Source organism: Trichogramma pretiosum, unplaced genomic scaffold (genome assembly GCF_000599845.2).
Source record: "Trichogramma pretiosum strain Unisexual culture from Peru unplaced genomic scaffold, Tpre_2.0 scaffold39, whole genome shotgun sequence".
Lineage (NCBI taxonomy): Eukaryota > Metazoa > Arthropoda > Insecta > Hymenoptera > Trichogrammatidae > Trichogramma > Trichogramma pretiosum.
Genome location: NW_019640828.1, coordinates 844,846 through 870,478, shown reverse-complemented (window position 1 = coordinate 870,478; position 25,633 = coordinate 844,846). Strand labels below are relative to the sequence as shown.

Sequence of the window (25,633 nt, the reverse complement as noted above, 5' to 3'; positions counted from 1 at the left end):
GGGGGGGGGGGGGGGGGGGGATGCGGAGTTGTGCGGGTGTCGTCGTTGCGCCTATTCCGCCTCTCTGCAGGTGTTATACGCGCAGTGTGTACATATAAATATAATATAAATTGTAGCAGTATATACCTGTATTATACGCGTGCAAAGGGACTCTAACGGGGGTGTGTGTATGCGTGAGATATATATACAGGCGCATCCGCACCTACTCCATGTATTTGGTATATATATGTGTACGAGCAGCAGTAGCTACTGGATGGATGGAGCCGAGCAACGAGGAGCGTTTATTAACAATGAACGAGAGAGCCGAGAGCGAGCAGTTATAGTCGTTAGGGAGATGAGCGTCTCTCTCTCTCTCCTCGCTGCGTGATACGACGCGACGACGATGATGAAATTCGAAGCTGCAAGTGCGCACCGAGGCTGCTACTATACGTCCTCGTCCTCGTAGTCGGCAAAGTGACAATGGAGGAGAGCCTCATGCCGCTCGAATGCGACTGTGTGCGAGCCACCCATGGTATATACAGAGGTATAGGTATATATAGGTAGTGGTAGTAGTAGTAGAAGCAGCAGGTCGGCATGGCAACACACTGTGCTGCTGCCGCTGCTGCTATACCTACCTATATAGGTATAGCATTTCTCTTACTGCGCGAAAATATATATATACATATTATCCGTGTACAGGCGAACTCTATTTCCATAATCTGCCTGCTTTGTCGATTCTGAATTATGCGCGCGCGAGCAGTAACTGAGAGAGAGACTAAGCTACTGCTGCTGCTGCTGCTGTTGTGTAGGTGCGTGCCCTGCGCAGAGCCTCGAGTATATAAGTCCGATTATTTGCGCTCGCGAGCTCGTAAATCGATTTTGCACGAGCGATGTACCTACACCTATTGTACAATCTTAAAACTTCGCTTAGGAGCTTCCGTATACACGCGTAATTTGCATTGTTTTTTTTTCATATAAATAGCAACTTTTAGCGCGCTACAGAGACCATACCCGAGATTCGATCGCGTTATCGGAAGTCAACAAATTTTTTCATTACCGCCAATACCAATTTATAACACCTGTACGAATGAGATTTTCATTACAATTTCGGTGTAGTTCCAATGACATGCGATTCTCAGCGGTATGATACAGATCGCAGTATACACACAACTGCGCTATTTTGACGGTAGAGGGCCGGAATCGCGGTATCTTCTATTCTTCTCGCAAATACGAGAGTAAGTGAGTTCTCAGTCGCTAACGAGGAATTCGTGTAAGGTAAGGAAGTGTGTTTACAAATTGCCGAATTCGATGGCACATAACCTCAAACATTGTCTCGGAGTATTTCGTGAAAATTCAGAGTGATCACACGCGTATAATCGAACGAACGATGGAAAGCGGAGAGGACACACTTAGGTATGAAATTTTGGCGCATGCGATGATTTTCTTTCTTTGAAAATCACATCATCCACGTTTTATTATTCTTTAGAGTGAAGGAGGAACCAAATGATGCTTGGACAGGTGCAGGTGACAATGGTGGTTTCGATTCGGTGGATTCTTGCGAAGTCAAAAACTTTGGAGCATTAACTTTTCATAATTCACTAGTGAGTTTAATGCTTTTAATTGTGTTGTGATGTTTCACTATCAAATCCTATAACGCAATTTTAATTTTAGGCAAATAACACGAATGAGATTATGCCGTCAGGCGAAAAGATCGATGAAAAAATATTCATTGATGTGGAGTGCCAACATCTTAAATCTGAACTGACGTCTCCCCCGACGAGAATCTACAAAACTGAGAATGAAAATGTTTACTACGTCGAACATAGTCTAATGATTTTGATAAAGAAAGGTTTCGATTATCATAATAATTGTCAATTTCGAGTGCCTCCTCGATTGAAAATTAATGAAAATAATGACGTTAGATTCTTTAGAAAAATGTCCAAGACCAAATTATCTTCTGAATGTAAAACAAGTGGAAAAATTTACAATGGAAGAAAAAGACATGTAAATACGACACACAAGAACATTAAAACATATGCATGTGAAATTTGCCACAATTCATTTGGACTAAAAGATGATCTAAGAGTTCACATGAATAGAGTACATAATCGGATCAAACCCTTTGAAGGTGACAATTGTCACAAATTATTTATAGTAAAAAGTAACCTAAAAACTCACATGAATGCAGTAAATGATCGGAGCAAATCCTTTGAATGTGATATTTGTCAACAAACCTTTGGACAAAAAAGTAGCCTCAAAACTCACTTAAATTCAGTACACGATCGAAGAAAACTCTTTGAATGTGAAATTTGTCACAAGTCAGTAAGTCGCAAGGATCAAATCAATAGACACATAAATACAGTACATAATCGGATCAAACCCTTCGAATGTGAAAATTGTCACAAATTATTTTCACAAAGAAGCCATCTTAATGTTCACAGGAATGCAGTACATGATCGGAACAAACCCTTCGAATGTGATATTTGCCACAAATCATTCGGACAAAAAAGTAAACTCAAAAGGCACATTATGACAGTTCATGAACGGAGCAAACCCTTCGAGTGTGAAATTTGTCACAAATTATTTTCACGGAAAGGTGACCAAAATAGACATATTAGTACAGTACATAATTGGATCAAACCCTTCGAATGTGAAAATTGTCACAAATTATTTCGACAAAAATCATATCTCAATTCGCACATAAATGCAGTACATAATCGGATCAAACCCTTCGAATGTGAAAATTGTCACAAATTATTTTCACAAAGAGGCCATCTTAATGTTCACATGAATGCAGTACATGATCGGAGCAAACCCTTCGAATGTGATATTTGCCACAAATCATTCGGACAAAAAAGTAAACTCAAAAGGCACATTATGACAGTTCATGAACAGAACAAACCCTTCGAGTGTGAAATTTGTCACAACTCATTTTCACAGAAGAGTGACCTCAATCAACACATAAGTGCAGTCCATAATCAGAGCAAACCCTTCGAGCGTGAGATTTGCCGCGACTCATTTGGATACAAAAATGTACTCAAAAAACATATTGCGAAAGTACATAATTAAAGACAACCCTGAGTGCAAAAAGCAGTGAAGATTTTGCAATAACATAAGTATGAAACTTAATTTTGGACAAGATTTACATTGATATTATTCAATTTCATAAAAAATAGTAAAATATCTCAAGCTGTTATCAATTTCAATATGATTGTAAAAAATACTCAATTCACCTTTTTTTTCATAAAATCAATTCTTTGTACTTTTTGTCTTGAATTCTTTTTTTAAAGAACTGTTGCTGAACCTATCTTTCAACATCTTATTTGTCATTTTTCCTAAAATACCTGCTTTCTATTGGTATACGAGCAGATCTTGTCGACCTTGAACCAATAATAATACATTAATTATGCTGGAAAACCTCGAAAGTCGATTTCCGTAAACGTGGAAGATTTTATAACTGTCATCGCAAATTGTAAAAATTAATCTCACCCAATGAAAAGTATCGTAAATACATCCACACACTGAATGTATCAATTAGTTCACGAATGTAAAAAAAAGAGCATCTAAAGGTCAACGCGTAAAAGTAATAAAAATTTCATCAATGATTGGTTGCTTACATAAACAGTCACCATCCAATATTCTTCGCAAGCATCTATACCAGACGGTTGAAAACTCGGGTGCCATCTCAACGATTCGAACGACCAAACACAAGTTTATTGCGATGACATCACTTTTTGAAGAGAGGATAAAATAAAATAAAATATAAGAAATGCCAATAATAGTAATACAAAGGAAAATAAAGGTAGAGTTATCTTCTTTATAATTATAGACGCAACTGCCGCCAATATTTTACTACTACCTGACGCTCCAATGACTGATTGAACTTCGTTTCTAATATTATCTGTGCAACATACCGATATATTTCTGTTTCATGTGAATTTTTCTCAAAATATATCGCTTGTATGGGTAAGCTAATTCTGCGCCTGAATCACATCTTCATTACGATTTCGGTGTAGTTTTAATGACATGTGAATCCCTCTATGTATTGAAATACGAAACGGCATACGGCCAGTCGTCGATGGAGGGGGCAAAATTTCGCCAAGGAGCCATAACAATTATCGTGGGATATCCTCGCTAATATTCGTGTAGTGTGTTCAGGCGTAGCAAAGTGCTAGTGTTTACAAATTCGTGAAATCGATGTACAGTGTTATTGTCTGCTTGAGGCGTTCAACCTCAAATATATTTTTTCTACGTATGAAGTGAAAATTCGCAGTGATTGCAGTAATCAAACAAACGATGAATAGCCGAGAAAACATAATTAGGTATTACTTTTTTTTATCGTGCAATTATATTTTTTGAAACGATTGCTTTATCAAACTCCATTACTCTTTAGAGTGAAAGAAGAGCTTAGACCAGAAGACACTTGGCCAGATGCAGGCGGCGATCATATTTTCGATGCAGTGGACTCTTGCGAAGTAAAAAACTTTAGAACACTGACATTTTATGAACAATCGGTAAGTTTGATAATTAAAATTATGCTCTGTTTTTCAAAAATCAAAAACTATTGATCTTACAGGAAAAGTTGAATGAAAAAATATTCGTTGATTTTGAGTGCAAAGATGTTAAATCTGAACTGAAATCTCTACCAGCTACCATCTGCAAATCGGAGCATCAAAGTTATCCATCCATTGTGAAAATAGAAAATCAAATTCAGACCAATTATTTGAAAGATGAAGATCTGATGATTTTACCAAAACAAGAATTCGATCATGATCATAATTGTCAATTACAACCCAATTTTCGATTGAAATGTGGTCAGTCCAAGAAGGTGAAAAATTTAAGAAAAACGTCTCGGACCAAATTATCTTATGAGTATAAAATGAGCCAAAAAACATTTAAAGGAAAAGTGATTTTGAGAAGTAAGATGAAGCACAAGAACAATATAGCATATGATTGTGAAATTTGTCACAAATCATTTGATTACCAGAGTATTCTCAAACGTCACGTCGAAACAGTACATAATCGGAGCAAACCCTATGGATGTGGAATTTGTCATAAGTTATTCAGCCGCAAAGAACACCTTAACAATCACGTAAATTCAAAGCATAGTGAGGAAAAACCCTTCGAGTGTGACATTTGTCACAAATTATTTGGACAAATAAGTAACCTAAAAACTCACATAAATGTTGTACATAATCGAATCAAACCCTTCGAGTGTGACATTTGTCATGAGTCATATGGCCGCAAGGGTACTCTCAAGGATCACATAAATGCAGTACATGAACGGAGCAAACCCTTCGAATGTAAGACTTGTCAAAAATTATTCGGGCGAAAGAGTACTCTTAACAATCACATCGATCTAGTACATAATAAGGAAAAACACTTTGAATGTGACATTTGTCATAAGTCGTTTATCTGCCAAAATATCCTCAACAAACACATACATTCAGTACATAATAAGGAAAAACCCTTTAAATGTGAGATTTGTCACAAATCATTTGGATATAAAGTTCATCTCAAACGTCACACGAATACAATCCACGTTCGTAGCAAACCCTTCGCGTGTGATATTTGCCACAAATCATTCGGACTGAAAGCAAACCTCAAAATTCACATAAATGGAGTACATGAACGTAGCAAACCCTTCGAGTGTGATATTTGTCGCAAATCATTTGGATACAAGAATGTAGTCATAAAACACATTGCGAAAGTACATAAGCAAACCTTAGTAGCGTAAGAATTTTCCGGCGCCATTCGGATCCAATGAAGACTTCTACAATCACATACTTAATTTTGAACAAGAACATATTTCAAACTGTTATTTATTTTATTGTGATTGTAAAAAATACTTGATTGAATTGTCGTACATAAAATCAAATTATTTCTTTTTTCCGTCTTGAATTAATTCTTTAATGTTTTGCTGTATAACCGATCTTTCGACAGCTTATTTATCATTTTTTTCCGAAAACGTCTGCTTTCCCATGTGTACGTGAGTAGATCCTGGTCTTGAATCAATAATAATTAGTCATCAACACAGCCGAACTCGTTGATAAAAAAGTTCTACAAGTGTAGTGATAATTCGGCCCATTCGATACAAAGTATATCTGACCACGAGTACACCCTCGCTTCGCATGCATAAATTCATGTTATACGTAAGTATGTAAATATGCACATGCGCTGTATAGTGTCAATTCGCTGTACTGCGTCGTACGATGACACGACCGGGTCACATATCTCTGCTCCAAGTGAGACGATTGTTTTTCGTTTTTGTTTTCTCGAATTACTCATACGGACTACATACTGGATATATCTATTTTTGAAGTATCATAAAATATTCATAAATTCGCGTCGGGCTGCACTCTTCTGTTAATCGAAGCATGCGTAAAAACGAGAGAAAACGAGTCGTCGTCGTCGTCGTCGTCGTCGTCGTCGTCGTCGTGTTTGTTCTATATTAATATAATACTATCGCTCTCTCAGCGAAGCCACGCAGCAAAGTCGAATAACGAGTCTCTGTCTCTCCATCAGCGAGGCTACTCGATGTCCTACTAGAAGCTTCTTAACGCGCTCTAGCCTTTTCGCGCGCGGTGTGCGCATCGTCGTGCCGCGTTCTCGTCTATCTTTGAAGCTTTGAGTTCTTCAAATAAAATTAAAAAAAAAAAAAAGAAGTGAAGAGCAAACATAATACTCGTACGCTACGTGTACCCCCCACCTGCAAAAGAGAGAGAGACATTCTCATCGGGCAATTTCTCGGGTGTACAACATTCGCATACGTAATGTAAAAATGGCTTTATTAAACGGACGAGCTGACAAAAGGCCTCGAGGCCTCGGCTGCGTTGTGCGGTCAGCGCGCGTATCGTAAAAAAGACAAGCTTGCCCGCTATACGTGGACGCGTATCTAGTTACATCGGCAATAACGCACAATAAGAAGAAGCAGCAGCAGGGCTAATCGAGTAAAATTGAATATTCCCGCCGCTCGTTCGAAACCAGACGAGGTGGTAGCTCGATGTAGTCTGCCCTCCTGCCGAGAGGAGCTGCTATACGTATACGAGCTTGCACTCGTATGTGCATGTCTGTGTGTGTGTGTGCGATTTACACATGCAACGTATTGAATCGCTGGAGGTCGTGGCTGTCTCTGTGTCTCTCTTTGGCTTTGTGATGGCACTTGTCGAGAGGCAAATGGGCGAGACTCGCACTGGCGATTGTTCTCTCCGCTGCTGCTGCTATTGCTGCTGTTGTGTAGTCGAGCGCCCGAACACACACTGCACATATTACAGCGCTGCAGTGTGTACATGGGTATATATACGTGTTTGCTCTCGATGACAATAAGTGCACATAGTTCGGCTATCTATATGCATGTGTACACGTACACAATGCACATCGGAGATCGTTGCCCCCCCCCCCCCCCCCCCCCCCCCCCCCCCCCCCCCCCNCCCCCCCCCCTCCTCACCTCCGTAATGTACGGGATAGATGCTATATAATGCATTGTATGCGTATTGCTCTGCATGTCGTACGATCGTTGCTGTAACGTTATTAAATATGTACCCGAGCGATGGACGGTCTCCGATGTAGATTGACGCACGAGCACGCCTATCGATAAGCAACATTTTTTTATTGAAAAAAAATTAATTCGATGGGTCCTCGAGAGGAAGAAAGAAGGAGACGAAATCAATTCTATACCGATTGAAGTTTAAAGGGTATACAATAGCAGAGGTATTCTGGCTTGTAAATCTTGTTTCGTCTTTTTATGCTAATCGGACAATTTTCCGCCACTTGCGAGTTCGCGATGCTCCATCTGTCGATAGAATCAGAAAAGCTCAAAATCAAAACAAACACCAGCTTCGATCACGGTCGATTCGTGTTAGAACGCGCCACACGAATTTCGAAATATCATTCGCTCGTCATTTTTGTGCGCAAAAGTACAATTTCATTTTTAAAATCAGAGCCACTACATCGATATCCATATAAATGTCAATTAGTCGGAGGCCTATATGGACCGAGTGTAATCCCTTTTTCGTGTATAGCGCGCAGCGATCCGACTCGCGCGACATAATGGTATTATATTCGGGGTACGCGACGAGTTTGCTGCGCGCGAGGGGGTGTGCTCGCGCGTGACCGCCAATACGATTCCGGTATTAAATCCAGCGAGAGAGATAGAGAGAGATACGGAGTTAAGATCTCTTCTCCAGTCATTTGGGCATTTAATCGAAGAATTTGCGAAGCAATCGACTTGATTACGGTGTACGTTTCTCTCCCACGAAGTCGGACACAGGACGACGTGGTAAATTTCATTATTAGACGTATCGTATTCGCATCGTATGCACGCACAAACACACACACTGGCTGAATTACATTAGCTAGCTCAAACACTCGAACCATAAAGGCAACGAAGAATAAGAATGATAAAAAAAGCTCTTGGTATATATATCGAAATAACGAACTTGTGGGCATTGTACGAGCCCCGTTGACCGTACAGCTATAATACATAATGTACTCTGCCCTCGGACACATTGTTATACAAACGCTATTTATACAATATATCGCACAAGAGAGAGAGAGAGAAGTTCATAAGTGAAATTCTTCTGTATCTTTCGGGCGAGAGAAGAAAAGAACAACAACAAGAGAGAGAGATAAAAAAGTAAGGAAGGAAGGAAGGAAGTTCTCAAAAGCGGTGCATTATACAATGTGTGTGTGTCTACTGCGCAGCATCTCGAAATAACGAGTTCACGTGTGTGTACATAATGTAATATTGTGCATAACGTTACATAAATGCGCCGCGAAGTAAGAGGAGGAACGCACGAGGTAGACAAAAGTCAGCAAGTTAGAATGCGCACATACACACGTATCTCTGTCTCTCTTTCACCTTACTTAACTCTCGGAGACTCGAGCAAGTAACCCAAAGTGAGGAGTTACACGACAAGAGAGTCGTACATTGTTTGCGATATTATAATAAACTATATTATACACGCAATTTTTCTCGTGTGTGTACACATTGTCACGATTTCTGCTGCAGCAGTAGTGGACATTGTTTGCGCGCCGACTACTAAATTTTTGCACGTAGCCGCAGCAGCACATCGTACCCTTTTTTTTCATTCATTCGTTCTTCCTTTCTTATATGTATCCTTCTCAAAGTCCGGCGCGCGAATATACATAATATACATTATATATCCCTTTGCCGCATTCTATATTATATTCGACCCCCGATCGAGCGAAGAAGAAGAAGACGCGAGCGATGGTCGTCGTCCTCGGGGTGGTGGTGGTGGTGACGGTGGTGGTATATGTGTATGCGAAGAGGAGATATATTCAATGGAGTGTCCATCCGGTGTGTGCGGTGGATGCTCTCTCGCTCCTTTTTCTCTGTCAAAAGAGAGACTCGAGTGAGTGTTGCGGGCTCTCTCGTCTTATAATATGTATATGCGCTCTCTCTTTCTCTCTCTCTCTGCTCGAGACACTCCTCTCTTTTCAGCAGCAGTAGCAGCACACGAGTTTAGCCCGTTTCTTTTCATCCGTTTGTGTATTTCGCGCGCGCGCGCGGTAGCAGGCAGAAAGCTGCCGGTTTTTCGCGACCGTTTATATACATACATACATACATACATACAGTAATAAAGGCATGAAGTAGTGGCAGTGGTGGTGGTGGTGGTGGTGGTGGCTACTACTCGTACGCCACGCTGCGTTGCGCTTGCGGACTCGTAAAACGATCTTCACATACACGCACACACGTACGAAGGTAAATGCCCTGCAGCTTCTCTCTCGTGGACCGGCGCGGAGCATTGTTATCCCTGAAAAAGAGTGAAGGAAAAGAGAGAGAGAGAGAAAGAAAGACTCGCATTAACGCTCTAAAGTTTCTTTTATTATTGCCTTTGAGCCTTGAGAGAGAGAGAGAGAGAGAGACTGTCTTCTTCTTTCTCTTTGCAGCACTCACGCTGCCCGCGTATCCGTTATAGCTTTATATACGTGTATTTTTTATCATCATTATTATTATTATATTCAGCTTGCCTTTTACGAAATCCACGATACAATAACGACGCGTCCATGGGTCGGAATTAATTTTTTGATTCTCCGCGCGCGAAACGAGGAGAGGACGTAGGCTCGACCCCCCGCGCAGGCACGCAACTACAGCATTTATATACAGCTGAGCAAAAAAGGCAGTTGCAGTGCGCACGGAGCTCGTTATCATTGTCATTATAAAATCGACCGAACAAGGCAAACCGACGAATTGGATCTATTTCGAGAAAGTCAGAATAGACAAATGTAATAAATAAAATTAAAAGCTGCGGTACAGCGAGCGAGCCATCATAATAACAACAACTTGATACTTTCGATCGGAAATACATACGCGCGTGGGCGAAAGAGAGAGAGAGAGAGAGCGAAAGTTGAAATTTGCAGACAGGCAGGCAGGCAATCACAACTGCGCTCGGGCACCGGCAACGGAGGCTCCTATTGTTCGGCCTCCATTGTTTCAATATCTCGGGGCGGTGCTTCTTATTGTTGCCACCCTTTGTGTACACCTTTGCGCACACGAGGCGCACACCGGAATACGCAACTCTCTTTCTCTTTCTCTCTCTGCGTATTGTGTACATGCGCATTATATAACTCGCGCCTGTTTCTTCTTTTCCTCTTTCTTCTTTTCGTCGACTGTGACGTCGTCGTCTCCTCCTACTACATATACTACTCTTCGCGAAGGGATGATTGAAAAATAAGGAGAAAAACGATCGATCGATCGTACATATATATTCGCGGTACCGTACTACGAACATTTCACATTTTTCGAGACACGTATCGAGATAAAAATCATGTCAATCGCAAGTCTGTGTCTGTGTTTGAGTCTGTGTTTTGGTCTGTGTGTACGTACTACATTTCTTGCATAATGCGTGCACGCGAGATAAAGACTCGATTAATCTCCCGCGTATTTATCTCGTACGTTTTACATATCTACGTTACGCAACGGTTTTATCACGAACAAACGAATTTTATCGAAATTTTGTTAATTTTCAAATGCTATTCTATCTTAACATCTCTCAATTACCATGCAACATACGTAGGGTCCCTCGTTTAGCTGAAATCGACTCGATTTTTGAACATTTCTCGTACACAAATCGTAAAGAGCTCTATATTTTATAAACTACTCGTTAAAAAGGGTACTTTGCGATGGTGTATGCTAGATTTTGATAGACAAATGCAGTACTGCAGTCCACGGACATGCTTAAACTTTCTTTTTTTTTTCAGTAACCTGTAGTCTTGCGCTTAAATACTACTGACAACGCGATATTTACTCAAAACCATTCACAGTACATACTGATTTAAAGAGAAAAAAATTTCCAGAAAATCGAAGAAAAAAAAATTCGTCTCGATGCAATAAAAATAGGCTAAGGTCGAAGCATCTAAAAGATTGACAAAATTTCGATAAAATTCTTTTGGTCGTGATAATTTTGTTGCGTAGTTAATAATACACTACGTAACGAAATTAGCATACACACCATAGAAATCTATTACGAGATTATAAATGCGCGCACAGCTGAGCCAACAGAAACAATACATTCCACCTGTCAAGATGACATAATAAGGCCATAAGATTAAATCGTACTATCATCTCCAAATTGGTTCTCGTACGATTTTCTTCTACGGCTATCGCGGGCTTCTTTATTCTCTTATCCGATACGAATATTTGACTCTCATTAAACGTATTATGCAAAAAAAGTATTTCGTCACGCGAGCGCGAACGACGTTCGAGATGGAGTTTAAAGCGAATTCGAGTGCGCGTATATGCGTGTGTGCTTGCACGCGAGTCGATAGAAAATAGAGGAAACATCGAGCATGTATCGGGGATGAGATGGGAAATAATTTAAAAGCTGAATGGGGAATTTTTTGCCTCCTTCGCTCGGCTCGGCTTCTACTTCTTCTTTTTTACTTCTTCTTCTGCAGCTCTCTCTCTCTCTTGGGCACGAGCTGGACACAATGGCACACGACGCAGAGAGCCTCAATGCGGCAATGTATCACACAAGGAAAGTCGACTTTTTTCTTTTCGTCGAGGCTGAGAAAAGAGCGAACGCATTGTATCGACTTTTTCTTTCTACGGCGCACACACATACTCAACTCTCGACGCTATTTTTTCCTTGTTCGCCTTTCATCCTTACGTGCGCGCTTTTATTTTTCCTCTCTCTCTCTCTCTCTCGGATCGCGTCCATTGTCGTACGCGATCGCCTCGCTTTGCATAGAAAACGCATATATGATCACGTTCGGCAATCGCTAATGTAGATAAATCACTGCCCCCGCTATATATTTTTTTTTGTTGCTTTTCTCTTTGCGAGGCTGTTTTTTTTTTCATTAAAAGAAAAACAAATCCCACGTGACACTGTCTGCCTCTGCGTATGTGTGTGTGTGTGTAAGCTGTCGCGTAAACGACCTAATACGCGCGTAGAGCAGTGTGTATAGCAATATAACAAAAAGCCGCGTTGTTGTGCCCCAAAAGGGTGTCTCTCAGCTTTGGCGGTTCGTTGAAAACAGTTTCATCTCTCTCTCTCTCTCTCTCTCTCTCTCTCTGGCATTAACACACGGTACAGTCGCGAGCTAGCGTCAAACATTGTTTCGCGACACAATATTGTTTAGTGTATACCCCGGACTACCCCCGCGTTAGTCGTGCAGTAACCCCCCGCGGAGACTATATCACTGCTGCTGCTGCTCCTTCGGTATATATACAAGTGTGTAGTCGCGCGCGAAACGCGGACGAGCCCATTGCTCGGCTATGTACCAGAGAGACGAAAAGAGAAGCTTTCTTCATTATGGGGCCGTATAATGGGGCCACCACCACCACCACCGCCGCCGCGCTTGTATCAGTATATATAAGCTCGATCTTGCGTGGGCAAAGACGCGATTACAATGACACGAGGACGACGACGCGTATACAGACGAGCGCTAACACGACGAGGCTCGATGTTCGCCTCGTTTCCTCCCGAGCTTAATATAATAATAATAATGATAATATATCTGGTATACGCATTATAATTATAACGATCAGTCTGGCATATGATGCGTGCGCGCGCGCGTATATTACCGATTTTTACTTTGCCTTTCTGTTTGAGCAGTTTATTGTTGTATAATATATAGTTCGTAGTCGTAGGGTGGTTGCAATGCGTGCAAATGTGAGAAATACTTGCTTACGGCTTTACTTATACAATTACTTTCACTTTGCCACTTGCAGGTATGCACAGATAAAAGTACTCTGGCCATCTGGCGTCGGAGACGATCATTAATTCCTATTGAATTATCATGCATTGTCGTACAATTAATGCGGGAAATAAATCAATATTAAAACGTTAATTTTCAATTTCATTATAGAATACACGACCTAACATTCCATACTAATTTAAAAAAAAACAACGGTTGGACTTATAAAATTATTTTTACTTTGCCACTTGCAGACAAAGATACTCGCCATCTAGCGGTGATGGCTGGGCTTTAATTACGATCAAAAACTAAATCAGTATTCATGCTTTGTTAATTTTTAACTAAAATTACCCTTTGAAAAAAGCATTGGTTACTTTAATATTAATGTCTAATTTCACATCGTAAGATGCATTGAATCCAAGGTTTTTCTTTCAATAATGTGGAATAACGCAATAATTATCGAACATTACTTTTACGAACAGTCATTAATTGACTCTAAAGACACACGTACGATAAATTCCTCAAATCCACCAGAATTACGAGTATTATCGTGCTTACAACAAAAAAAAGGGTAAAAAAGCTCTAAAAGCTCGAACACGCTGTGCCACGACACGTATCATATATATACACTATGTACCCGCACACTCGACGCATTATGACGAGAGAAAGATTAATACAGAAGTGACAAGACCCAGAAAAAGCAATAAAGACAAAACGCGGCAATGAGAAAACGAGCGAACAAAAAAAGATAAAAAAAAAATCGTCCTCGTCCTCCTCGTCGTCGTCTGCGCGCACAGAACTCCCAAAGTATTATATCTCTCGCTCGACGCACAGTACGAGGAGTAGTAGATGAAATAATATATAATAATACGTGCGCAAGAGAGAGAGAGAGAGTTTGTAAAAACACACATACACACTACACACGGTTATTCGCAAGAGAATATATACAGCGCAGCGAAGGAGAGTTAGCAGCCTCGTTATTTTAATCATTCTCTCTCTCTCTCTCTCTCCCTACTTCTCTCTGTGCTCCTCTCTCGCTCGGTGTACACGCGCAAAACCCGCGAGGATTCATCCCTTTTATTTTTCGTCGTCGACTTTCGTCGCCTATACGTACTGTGTACTGTACGAGAGGAGCTGATGCTTCTGCTGCTGCTGCCACACCCCAAGGGTACTCGTATGCGCGTCGACTCGAGCCTCGGCAGCAGTTAGATCGTGTATATATTTACATGTCTCTCTCTCTGCATTTTTTTTTTTTTATATTAATTCTCCATCGTCGCTCTCGCGCGCGCGCGCTCACTTATATAATGTACGTACGATGTTGGGTAAAACAGCAATCAGTTTTAATGCGCAGATAGGTCGTGTGCGTCGTGCGATAATATTCAGCGATATCGCGAGAGCTTTTTTTTACGATCGTTTTAACGATGATAAAAAATTAATGTAAATGAATCATCAATTCGAATGATTGAATTCTAATACATGTATGCAAGGGATCGCGCTAATTGAAGCTCTGTCCCCTAAATAAAAAGTATACAAACGCGACAGTGGTACCCCCCGCGCGATTGCCTCCTCCTCGAGAAAAGTCGTAAAAACGAGTACGCGACTTGTGCGGACAAAGTTGTTGTCGTAGTAAAGAGCCTATATATACACGGGCTACTCCTCGAGTCGCGTCGTCGTCGTCGAATTCTCTGGGCTTATATATCGATTTGTTATTGTTGTCGTATGGTACCACAGTGAAAGCTCATCGAAACTATAATACACATATACAAAGCACAGCACACATTTACGCGAGGGGGGAGTAAAGGTCCCCGAGAACGGCAATGATATTTTTTTTTTTTCATATAAACGCCCGGAGTCTCGACGACGACGACGACGACGACGATCGATTGTTCTCCGCACCCACCCTCTCACGTGCGCGCTGCAAGCACACGCCACGAGTCTCGGCTCTCATTATCGAAACCCTCGATATTCGATCTCCGACGACGTTGACGACAAGAGAGAGCGATGGCTTAATCGGCTGCCAGTCAGTAGCTGCTACTCTCTCTTCTATATACAAGAGAGAGAGAGAGAGAGAGAGGGAACAAGAACCTACGACGGCACAGCTCGATATACATTCTCAAGTTTTGATTGCGTGCGTATATGTGGAGCACGCGCCCGCGCGACTCGAACGTTAAAAGCTCGCGTGTGTGTGTGTGTCGTGCGTTTATTATTATGGGCGAGCATTACAAAACGAGAGAGAGAGAGGAATTTTTCCTTTTCTTCTTTCTTTTTTTGCATTCAGGTGCATGCATCATACGTGCATTATGCGCGCGAATGCGTATTTTTTCCTCCTCCTCCACCTCCTTCTTCTTCTCCTCGTTTCTTTACTTCAACGAGTGCGCGCGTGCTCGCATAAAACGTCAACTTCAGATATCGTTCGCTCTCGCTCGCTCGCTCGCTTGCTCCATTGTGCGTGCGAGTCCCGCGAAAGCTCCTTTAAATTGAAAGAGACAAAAGCTCTCCTATACGCGCGCCTTTATTACGCGAAAGAGAGAGAGAGAGAGAGAGAGAGAGAGAGAGAGAGAGCAAGAAATAAATTGGTTGTTCATTTGGGACAAAAAAAAAGAAAGAAAGAAAGAAAAAGTCTTCGCTGGTTATACACACGCCGCGACGAATGAATTATTCTGCCTTCAATGCGAGCTTGCATATAGCATAGAGCCGCTATAGAGGCGCGTGTATAATGTTTATTCACGGGCAATCGTGCGCTTTTCTTTCGGGGGGAGGATATTGTTACGCAGTTATCACTCGGTTTGAAATTCTTCGATGAGGTGCAGCCCATTATTACCATCTGGTTCCTGAGCTTTATGTGTGCTTGCGTGTACATCGAAAAGGTAAAGTAATGAATGAATTCCAAAAAAGACACGAAAGCTCGAAAGCTTGCGGCAAACAAGAGAGATACACGCAGAGAGACGCGTAAGGTGAAAAAATACATCGAGTCGCGGGGGTTGTTGGGCTTTTAGCTTTTATTGTCACACCCCCCACGCTGCTGCTACCTATGGTATTTCTAAATGCCATCGACGGATAAAAGATCTCTGTTTACTTTTCTGGCCACCTGCATTTATCTATCTTAACGCTCATTTTTATTATTGATAACTCAGAAAATTAAAAATAAAGAATAGTTAAAATAGACTTGTAGAAAGTATGAAGTAAAGAGATATATCAATTAAGAGCCTCATAATTCATTAAAATCATTGAACCGGGTGTATATAAACCTATACCTGACTGAATATATACCTGACGTTTATGAAAAATCCAGCAGTCAACGCTCGCCACATTCAGAAAATTTCTTCAGGACAAGACGTAAAAAAAATTTCGGCTGTTCCTTGAATGAGCAAAAAGTTAACGAAGAGTAGAAATTAGGAGTGGTCTGATAAAAAAGTAAAGTGCCAACGTAGGAATAGTTAGTAGCCCTAGATCCAGGTAAGACACAATTATATTTGCATAGTTTTGATTGAAATTTTACAAAAACATATGTACCAGAATTTATGCATATTTTAATTGTCAGTCATCATTTATTCGAAAAATCGTAGCATACATAATCTTTACGACCTTAATGAACTCTTTTTTGATGTTTGAGCAAATGCACTTTTTGTCCAAATTTCTGCTCACACTTGTCGCATTCGTAATCCTTACGACCTTCGTGAACTATCTTTTGGTGTATAAGCAATTGCCCTTTTTGTCCAAATTTTCTCTCACATTTCTCGCATGCGTAATCTTTGCGATTATTATGGACTGTTTTTTGGTGTAAATGTAAATGAGATTTTTGTCCAAATTTTTTTTTACACTTGTCGCATTCGTGATCTTTTCGACCTTCGTGGACTATCTTTTGATGTCTAATCAATTGCCCTTTTTGTCCAAATTTCTGTTCACACTTGTCGCATGCGAAATCTTTCCGGTTTTCGTGTATTGTCCTGAAGTGGATGAGCAAATTTGGTTTCTGTCCAAATTTTTTTTCGCACTTTTCGCATGCATAATCTTTGCGACCTTCATGTACTGTACTTTGATGATTCAACATATCCGTTTTATTTCGAAATTTCCTCTTGCATTTATTGCATGGATAATCTTTGCAACCTCCGTGTACTGTCCTTTGGTGAAAAAGCAAACTCGATTGCCATGCAAATTTTTTCTCGCACTTGTCGCATGTGTAATATTTCCGACCTTCGTGTATTGACCGTTGGTGAAAAAGTAAATGTTGCTTACGTCCACATTTCTTTTCGCAATTGTCGCATGCGAAATCTTTCCGGTTTTCGTGGACTATCTTTAGGTGGGTGAGCAAATTACAATTAAATCCAAATTTTTTCACGCACATGTGACATGAATAATCTTTTCGAACATCATGAACAATTTTTTGGTGTGAAAGCAAATTAGATTTGTGTCCAAATACCTTCTCGCACTTATCGCATGCATAATCTTTGAGGCCTTTGTGTATTGCCTTTTTATGGATAAGCAAATTCACTTTTTCCTCGCATTTTGTCTCGCCCTTGTCGCGAGCATCATTTTTGGGATCCTCGTGTATTCTTCTTTGGGTATCCAACAAAGCTGACTTACTACTAAATTTTTTCTCAAAATTGTCGCATGCGTAATCTTTGCGATGCTCGTGTACTGTCTTTATGTGCAAGAGCAAAGTATGTTTAGTGTCAAATCTCTTCGCGCACACTTCACACAAGTAATTTTTGAAAACTTCGTGGAAAATTTTTTTGTGCTTTAGTAAAGTTGATTTATTTTCAAATTTCCTCTCGCACTTGTTGCACGTGAAATTGTTACTATTTTTGTGTACTAATTTCTGGTGCGTAGTCAAACTAGATTTTTTCACAAATTTTTTCTCGCACATGTCGCATGCAAAATCTTTACGGCTTTTGTGTTCTAATATTTGGTGTCTATTTAGATGACTTCGGAACTCAAATTTCTTTTCGCACTTGTCACATATGAAATTTTTCTGTTCTTGAATAATTGTATCACGGTGCATTATCATACTTGATTCTAGTACAAATGCCTCCTGACAAATACCACGAACGTGTTTTTTGTCGTTTGAAACAACATCGTCGTGCTTACTTGAATTATTTTCCGAGACAGCTTCCTTTGAGTTTTCGTTAATTTTATCCATTTCGAGATCAAAAATAAACGATAGATCCTTCAATTCATTCCCCCGTAATTAGAATGAGTAAAATTTATCTTCTGGAATTATGGATCGTTAGATTGTTAAAGACAACGTTTAAACTAACTTATTTGTACTATAAATACGATCAGTGTTCGAGGAACGAAATGAAATTCGTTTATGGTTATATTGTTTACAATTAAGTTACCAATTTATCTGTTTATACATAATTTTCCTAAAAATATTTTAATCATTTAAACCCGTTCATTCTGAAAGACCCTAATTTTGAGTTATTTTTCCATGCGTTATTTTTTGTAAAATTAATGTTAAAATACAATATCTTATGCGTTTTTATCGCTTTTTTTCAAATCTGGCGTCAGATTTACGATATTAGCAACCGTTTTAAAAATTCATTTATTTAAACAAAAAAAAGTGGATTTTGAACATTTGTCTTGAAAATACAGTGTTCCCTCCGTATACGTGGGGGTTACGTTCCTAAAAAGCATCGTGTACGAGGAAACCTCGTATACTGAACCCAAGCTCTTATGCAATTTCAGAAGTTGCGTTCTTAGGAATCTCAAAATTTAAAAAAAATGTATACAAGGGCTATTCAATAACAGGTGTTGCAGGCCAAAAAATGAAGTTGAAACTAACCAGGTACTCTTCAAGAACACAATGAAAAATGAAAATCCTGAAAATCACAGCCCCTAGGTCGTTGGGTTGGTAAGTTGGATTTTCATGTTTCGAGGATATTTTGCTTGTTACTCTGCTTTTCTTGGGTGCATATGGAAAATTTTCTAAACCATGTTTTTTCATATAAAATTTGATGTAAGTATGCATATTTACAATTGTCAATCATCCTTTATTCGCGAAATCGTCGCATACATAATCATTTTAAGACTGCGTGCGCGAAACATGGAGTTTCTGTCGTCAGAAAACCCTGGTTTCTCGCAAGCAGGGTTAAAAATATCGTTTGCAACTAGTCCGCGAGGAAGTTGAAAAGAACTGCTGGATGAGTCAACTGCTTCGTGCACTTGTTACAAAATATACTATTACGACCTTAATGAACTCTTTTTTGATGTTTGAGAAAATGTACTTTTTGTCCAAATTTCTGCTCGCACTCATCGCATTCGTAATCTTTACGACCTACATGTACCGTCTTTAGGGGGATGAGCGATTGATGTTTTTGTCCATATTTCTTTTCGCACTTATCATGTACTACCTCTATGTGCAAAAGTAATCTCTGTTTATTTCCAAATCTCTTCGCACACTTTTCACACAAGTAATCTTTGAAAACTTAGTAGAATATTTTTTTGTGTTTGAGTAAAGTCGATTTATTTTCAAATTTCTTTTCACACTTGTTGCAAGTGAAATCTTCAGGATCTTTGTGAGCCAATTTCTGATAAGTAAATAAATTCGATTTTTTCATAAATTTCTTCTCACACTGATCGCATACAAAATCGTTTTTGTCCCACGGAGATTGAATAATTAAAATTCATCTTTCGGTATAATGGCTTGTTTGATCGGTGAAATACAACATTCAAACTAATTTTTTGTTACTATAAACACGATCAGGGTTCGAGAGACGATGTCAAAATCGTTCATGATTGTATTGTTAACAATTAAATTGTCGATTCATCTGTTTATACATTGCCTTCCGAGTGTGAACCAGTATAAAAGTCTAATTTGGACAACATCAAGTTTAAAAATCATACACATTGATAATGAAAAATTCTATATAATATATTATTAAATCTATTGTTTACAACCCCAATTTAAAATTTTAACCTGGGAAAAATTTCTTTGAGAAATTCTTGACTTTCTTAAAGTAAATAATTCAATACTTCAAAAAATATTTTTTCAATTTAGAGTCAACGGATCCTTATACAATATACCATAAATTATAAAAAATTGTAAATAATCATTCCGAAATTTGCTGCAAGTTCCCAGCGCCTACCTTCCTACCAAACTCTATTTATCTATTTTTAAAGCACAACGTGTACGCAAGACTGAATTAGAAAAAGGCCAAAAATTGATATTATTCGCGGTTCAGTTGAGTCATTGAAAATTCGAAAAATTATGATTAACGCATAATTTAAATAGGATTGTAGAAAGTACTAGGAACAATGATGTTTCAATTAGAAGACTTCTAATAATTTTAAGGACTGTAAAGAACTCTTCCTGGCTTAAGTTAAAACTTTGTAGAATCTTTTATTGGTGTCAACTCAAATTCGATAGAAGTATACACAATTTTAATGAAATCCGTGGACTGTCCTCTGGTGCTTCAACAAAACTGATTTATGTCCAAATTTCCTCTCGCAATCTTCGCATGCGTAATCTTTACGGCCTTCGTGCACTAGCCTTTGGTGAAAGAGCATATTTGATTTTTGTCCAAACTTCTTCTCGCATTTGTTGCATGCGTAATCTTTACGACCTTCGTGAACTGTGCTTTCATGGGAGAGCAAATGTGACATTTGTCCAAACTTCTTCTCGCAATGGTTGCATGAGTAATTTTTACAACCTTCGTGTACTATCTTTTCGTGTTTCAATAAATCACCTTTACGTCCAAATTTTCTCTCGCATTTGTCACATGCGAAATCTTTCCGACCTTCATGAACTATTTTTTTGTGTAAAAGCAATTGCTGTTTGATTACGAATTTCTTTTCGCACTTATCGCATGCGAAATCTCTTTGACCTTCATGTACTGTTTTTCGGTGTATAAACAAGTGATGTTCAAGTCCAAATTTTCTATCGCAATTTTCACATGCGTAATCTTTGCGACCATCATGAACTATTTTTTTGTGCGAAAGCAATTGTTGTTTTTGTCCAAATTTCTTTTCGCAATTTTCACATGCGAAATCTTTGCGACCATTGTGGACTATTCTTTGGTGTCTTTTGAAATTACTTGGATCCCCAAACTTCTTCTCACACATGTCGCATGCGAAATCTTTACGACCTTCGTGTACTGTCCTTTGGTGTTTTAACAAATTTGATCTGATTCCAAATTTCTCCTCGCACCTATCGCATGCGTGATCTTTGCGACCTTCATGGACTAAAGTTATGTGCAAACGTAAATATCGTTTACTTCCAAATTTCTTCCCACAATCGTCACATGAGTAATTTTTGAAGACCGGCCGTTTTTCGTGTACTGACTTCACGTGGTCAAGCAAATGCGATTTTTTCGCAAATTTTTTCTCGCATTTGTCGCAAGCGTAATTTTTTCGACCCTCGTGCACTGTCCTGTGGTGGAAGAGCAAACCCTGTTTTTGTCCAAATTTATTTCCGCAATTGTCGCAATCGTAATCTTTGTGACCTTCATGTACTGTCCTTTGGTGGGAGAGCAAATGCCATGAATGTCCAAATGTCTTCTTACAATTGTCACATACAAAATCTTTGCGATTTCCGTGAACTGTTTTTTGGTGTCGAAGCAAATGAGATTTTAGTCCGAATTTCTTCTCGCACATGTCACATGAATAATTTTTTCGAACATCATGAACTATTTTTTGGTGTGAAAGCAAATTAGATTTGTGTCCAAATACCTTCTCGCACTGATCGCATGCATAATCTTTGCGGCCTTTGTGTATTGCCTTTTTATGGATAAGCAAATTCACTTTTTCCTCGCATTTTGTCTCGCCCTTGTCGCGAGCATAATTTTTGGGACCCTCGTGTATTGTTCTTTGGGTATCCAACAAAGCTGACTTACTACTAAATTTTTTCTCAAAATTGTCGCATGCGTAATCTTTGCGATGCTCGTGTACTGTCTTTATGTGCAAGAGCAAAGTATGTTTAGTGTCAAATCTCTTCGCGCACACTTCACACAAGTAATTTTTGAAAACTTCGTGAAATATTTTGTTGTGCTTGAGTAAAGTTGATTTATTTTCAAATTTCCTCTCGCACTTGTTGCACGTGAAATTGTTACTATTTTTGTGTACTAATTTCTGGTGCGTAGTCAAACTAGATTTTTTCACAAATTTTTTCTCGCACATGTCGCATGCAAAATCTTTACGGCTTTTGTGTTCTGATATTTGGTGTCTACTCAGATGACTTCGGAATTCAAATTTTTTCTCACATTTGTTGCATCCATAGTTCTTCTCTTCATTGTGAATTTTGTCTCGATGTGCTATCATGCTCGATTCTAGTGTAAATGCCTCGTGACAAATATCACAAAAGTGTTTTTTGTCGTTTGAAACAACATCGTCGTGCTTACTTGAATTATTTTCTAAGACAACTTCCTTCGAGCTTTCGTCAATTTTATCCATTTCGGTGTTAAAAATAAACGTCAGATCCTTCAATTCATTCCCCCGTAATTAGAATGAGTAAAATTTATCTTCTGGTATTATGGATCGTTAGATTGTTAAAGACAACGTTCAAACTAACTTGTTTCTACTATAAATACGATCGGTGTTCGAGGGACGACGTGAAATTTGTTTATGCTTATATTGTTTACAATTAAGTTGTCGATTTATCTGTTTATACATGGTCTCAACAATATTAAAGCGATTTTAACCCGTCCAATACTAAGAGACCCTAATTGTGACATATTTTTCCAGGCGTTATTTTTTATGAAACCATTGTCAAATTAATGATGAATTACAATATCTTATGAGATTTTATCGCTCTTTCAAAATCTGGCGTCAGTTTTACGATATTAGCAACCGTTTTAAAAATTCATTTATTTAAACAAAAAAAAGTGGTTTTTGAACATTTGTCTTGAAAATACAGTATTCCATCCGTATACGTGGGGTTTACGTTCCAAAAAAGCACCGCGTACGAGGAAACCTCGTATACTGAACCCAAGCTCTTATGCAATTTCAGAAGTTGCGTTCTTAGGAATCTCAAAATTTAAAAAAAATGTATACAAGGGCTATTCAATAACAGGTGTTGCAGGCCAAAAAATGAAGTTGAAACTAACCAGGTACTCTTCAAGAACACAATGAAAAATGAAAATCCTGAAAATCACAGCTCCCTAGGTCTAACCATGGATGGATGTACAGGGGCTCAAAGTTGGATTTTCACGTTTTGAGGATATTCTGCTTTTTACTCTGCTTTTCTAGGGGCAGATGAAAAATTGTCCAAACCATGTAGTATTTTGATATAAAATTTGATGTAAAATTCAAATCTGTACTCAAAAATGACATTCATAACCTCAAAACTCCTTACAATGGAAAAAATAGTGTGAAATAGCATAAAAGTAGAAAAAAAAAGTTGTTCGTATATCTCAAATTAGTTAATATAGACAGATCTTCTCATACAAATACAAATACAAATACAACTTTTGATAAAGTTTCGTAACCGAGTCACCACTACAGTCAGGTTTTTTCCTCATTTTCAATGTTTTAGGCTCTTCACAAGCTACCAAATTGTCTTTCTATTTGGTCGCGAAATTTATTTGTTTCTCTAAAAACGTAAAATTTGATTCACGTGAGCAAAAAGTCAACGAAAAGTAGAAATAAGGAGTGACCTGGTAAAAAAGTAAAGTGCCAACCAAATGATCCAGGTTAGACCCAATCATATTCGCACAGTTTTTATTGAAATTTTACAGAAACATATGTACCAGTATCTATGCATATGGGTCATATCAGAAATGAGTTGATAGGTCCAAAAATGACCTATCAACTAAATGCATTTCTCAAAAGTTCATGAAAAAATAAAACTTTTCATGTGTTTAAGAAGTGCCATGGTTCCTTCCTTCAAAATCTACAGGTGCTCAAAGTTAGAATCTGAAAACTAACTTTTTTCTCCATAGGCCCAATGTAGCTCTGAAAAATAAATCAAACATAGTATTTTTATGTATTTTTTGATAAGGAATTCATTGGTGATATGTAATGTGGTGTTCGTCCTCTTGGTTTTGCCTGAAATTAATCAGTATCATTACAACATCAAAATAAAGTCCTCTACCAAGTGGCATTATAGGTTGGCCAATATCGAGGAAGATATACTATGAAATGCGGTAATCTTTCATTTTTACATCATGATAGACTGAATGTCGACTATCCATACTGCCTAGAGCAATGAACTGCATTAAAAGCAAGCTAGAAACACTAATTTATCTTTTTAAAGTTCAATCACAAGTACTTTCTGCACAGAGTTCATATTTAATACCACTGTGAATGAAACAAACGCTAAAGTAATATTCAATCCAAACAGTGCATACTAGTATTACTTATCTAGCATAAATGAAGTTATTAATTGATTACATATGAATAAGGTGTTTGTTTTATTCACAGTGGTATTAAATATGAACTCTGTGCAGAAAGTACTTGTAATTGAACTTTAAAAAGATAAATTAGTGTTTCTAGCTTGCTTTTAATGCAGTTGATTGCTCTAGGCAGTATTGATAGTCGACATTCAGTCTATCATGATGTAAAAGTGAATGATAGCCACATTTTATAGTATATCTTCCTTGATATTGGCCAACCGATAATGACACTTGGTAGAGGGCTTTAATTTGATGTTGTAATAATACTCTATTAATTTCAGGCAAATCCAAGAGGACGAACACATCTATTTTGGGCCTAAAATGCATTTTTTTGATTTTTAATGGTGTAAGAGTATCTGAATCACTTTTTACATATCACCAATGAATTCCTTATCAAAAAATACATAAAAATACTATGTTTGATTTATTTTTCAGAGCTACATTGGGCCTATGGAGAAAAAAGTTAGTTTTCAGATTCTAACTTTGAGCACCTGTAGATTTTGAAGGAAGGAACCATGGCACTTTTTAAACACATGAAAAGTTTTGTTTTTTCATGAACTTTTAAGAAATGCATTTAGTTGATAGGTCATTTTTGGACCTATCAACTCATTTCTGATATGATCCATATTCAACCAGTATCTATGTATATGTCAATCAGCCTTTATTCGAGCGAGCGAAACACGGGGTTTCTAACTGCTTCGCGCACTTGTCACGAAATATACTATTACGACCTTAATGAACTCTTCTTTGATATTTGAGCAAATGAATTTTTTGCGTAAATTTTTTTTCGCACTCATTGCATTCGTAATCTTTACGACCTTCGTGGCCTGTCCTTAAGTGGATGAGCAAACCTGGTTTCTGTCCAAATTTTTTTTCATATTTGTCACATTCGAAATCATGCGACATTCGTGTATTGGCCTTTGGCGTTTGAGCAAATTCGATACATATTCAAATTTCATCGCACACTGATTACATGCGTAATCATTGCGACCTTCGTGGACTACCCTTTGGTGCTTCAACAAATCTGAGTTACTTATAAATTTATTCTCACACTTTCGCATGCGAAATCTCTGCGATTTCCGTGAACTGTTTTTTGGTGTCGAAGCAAAATTCCTTGTTGTCCAAATTTCTTCTCGCAATGTTCGCATGCGTAATTTTTACGA

The 25,633-nt window shown here is 38.7% G+C and overlaps 2 protein-coding genes across 2 annotated transcripts; both read left to right on the top strand.

Moving 5' to 3' along the window:
• Nucleotides 1-809: 809 nt before the first annotated feature.
• LOC106659493 (zinc finger protein OZF-like) lies at nt 810-3,241 on the top strand. The gene is made up of 3 exons (XM_014382068.2): nt 810-1,392; nt 1,466-1,580; nt 1,651-3,241. The coding sequence occupies exons 1-3, from the start codon at nt 1,367-1,369 to the stop codon at nt 3,046-3,048; spliced, it is 1,539 nt and encodes a 512-aa protein (XP_014237554.1). The 5' UTR covers nt 810-1,366; the 3' UTR covers nt 3,049-3,241.
• Nucleotides 3,242-4,142: 901 nt separating this feature from the next.
• Nucleotides 4,143-24,790, top strand: LOC106659492 (zinc finger protein 235-like). The gene is made up of 4 exons (XM_023463339.1): nt 4,143-4,301; nt 4,373-4,493; nt 4,556-5,602; nt 24,752-24,790. Exons 1-4 carry the CDS (start codon nt 4,276-4,278, stop codon nt 24,788-24,790), a joined length of 1,233 nt encoding a protein of 410 aa, XP_023319107.1. The 5' UTR covers nt 4,143-4,275.
• Nucleotides 24,791-25,633: the final 843 nt, after the last annotated feature.

Coding starts and splice junctions, on each gene's coding strand:
- LOC106659493 (XM_014382068.2), top strand. CDS start 1,367: ATGGAAAGCGGAGAGGACACACTTAG. Junction 1,393..1,465: donor AGCGGAGAGGACACACTTAG/GTATGAAATTTT, acceptor ATTATTCTTTAG/AGTGAAGGAGGAACCAAATG. Junction 1,581..1,650: donor TAACTTTTCATAATTCACTA/GTGAGTTTAATG, acceptor TTTTAATTTTAG/GCAAATAACACGAATGAGAT.
- LOC106659492 (XM_023463339.1), top strand. CDS start 4,276: ATGAATAGCCGAGAAAACATAATTAG. Junction 4,302..4,372: donor AGCCGAGAAAACATAATTAG/GTATTACTTTTT, acceptor ATTACTCTTTAG/AGTGAAAGAAGAGCTTAGAC. Junction 4,494..4,555: donor TGACATTTTATGAACAATCG/GTAAGTTTGATA, acceptor TTGATCTTACAG/GAAAAGTTGAATGAAAAAAT.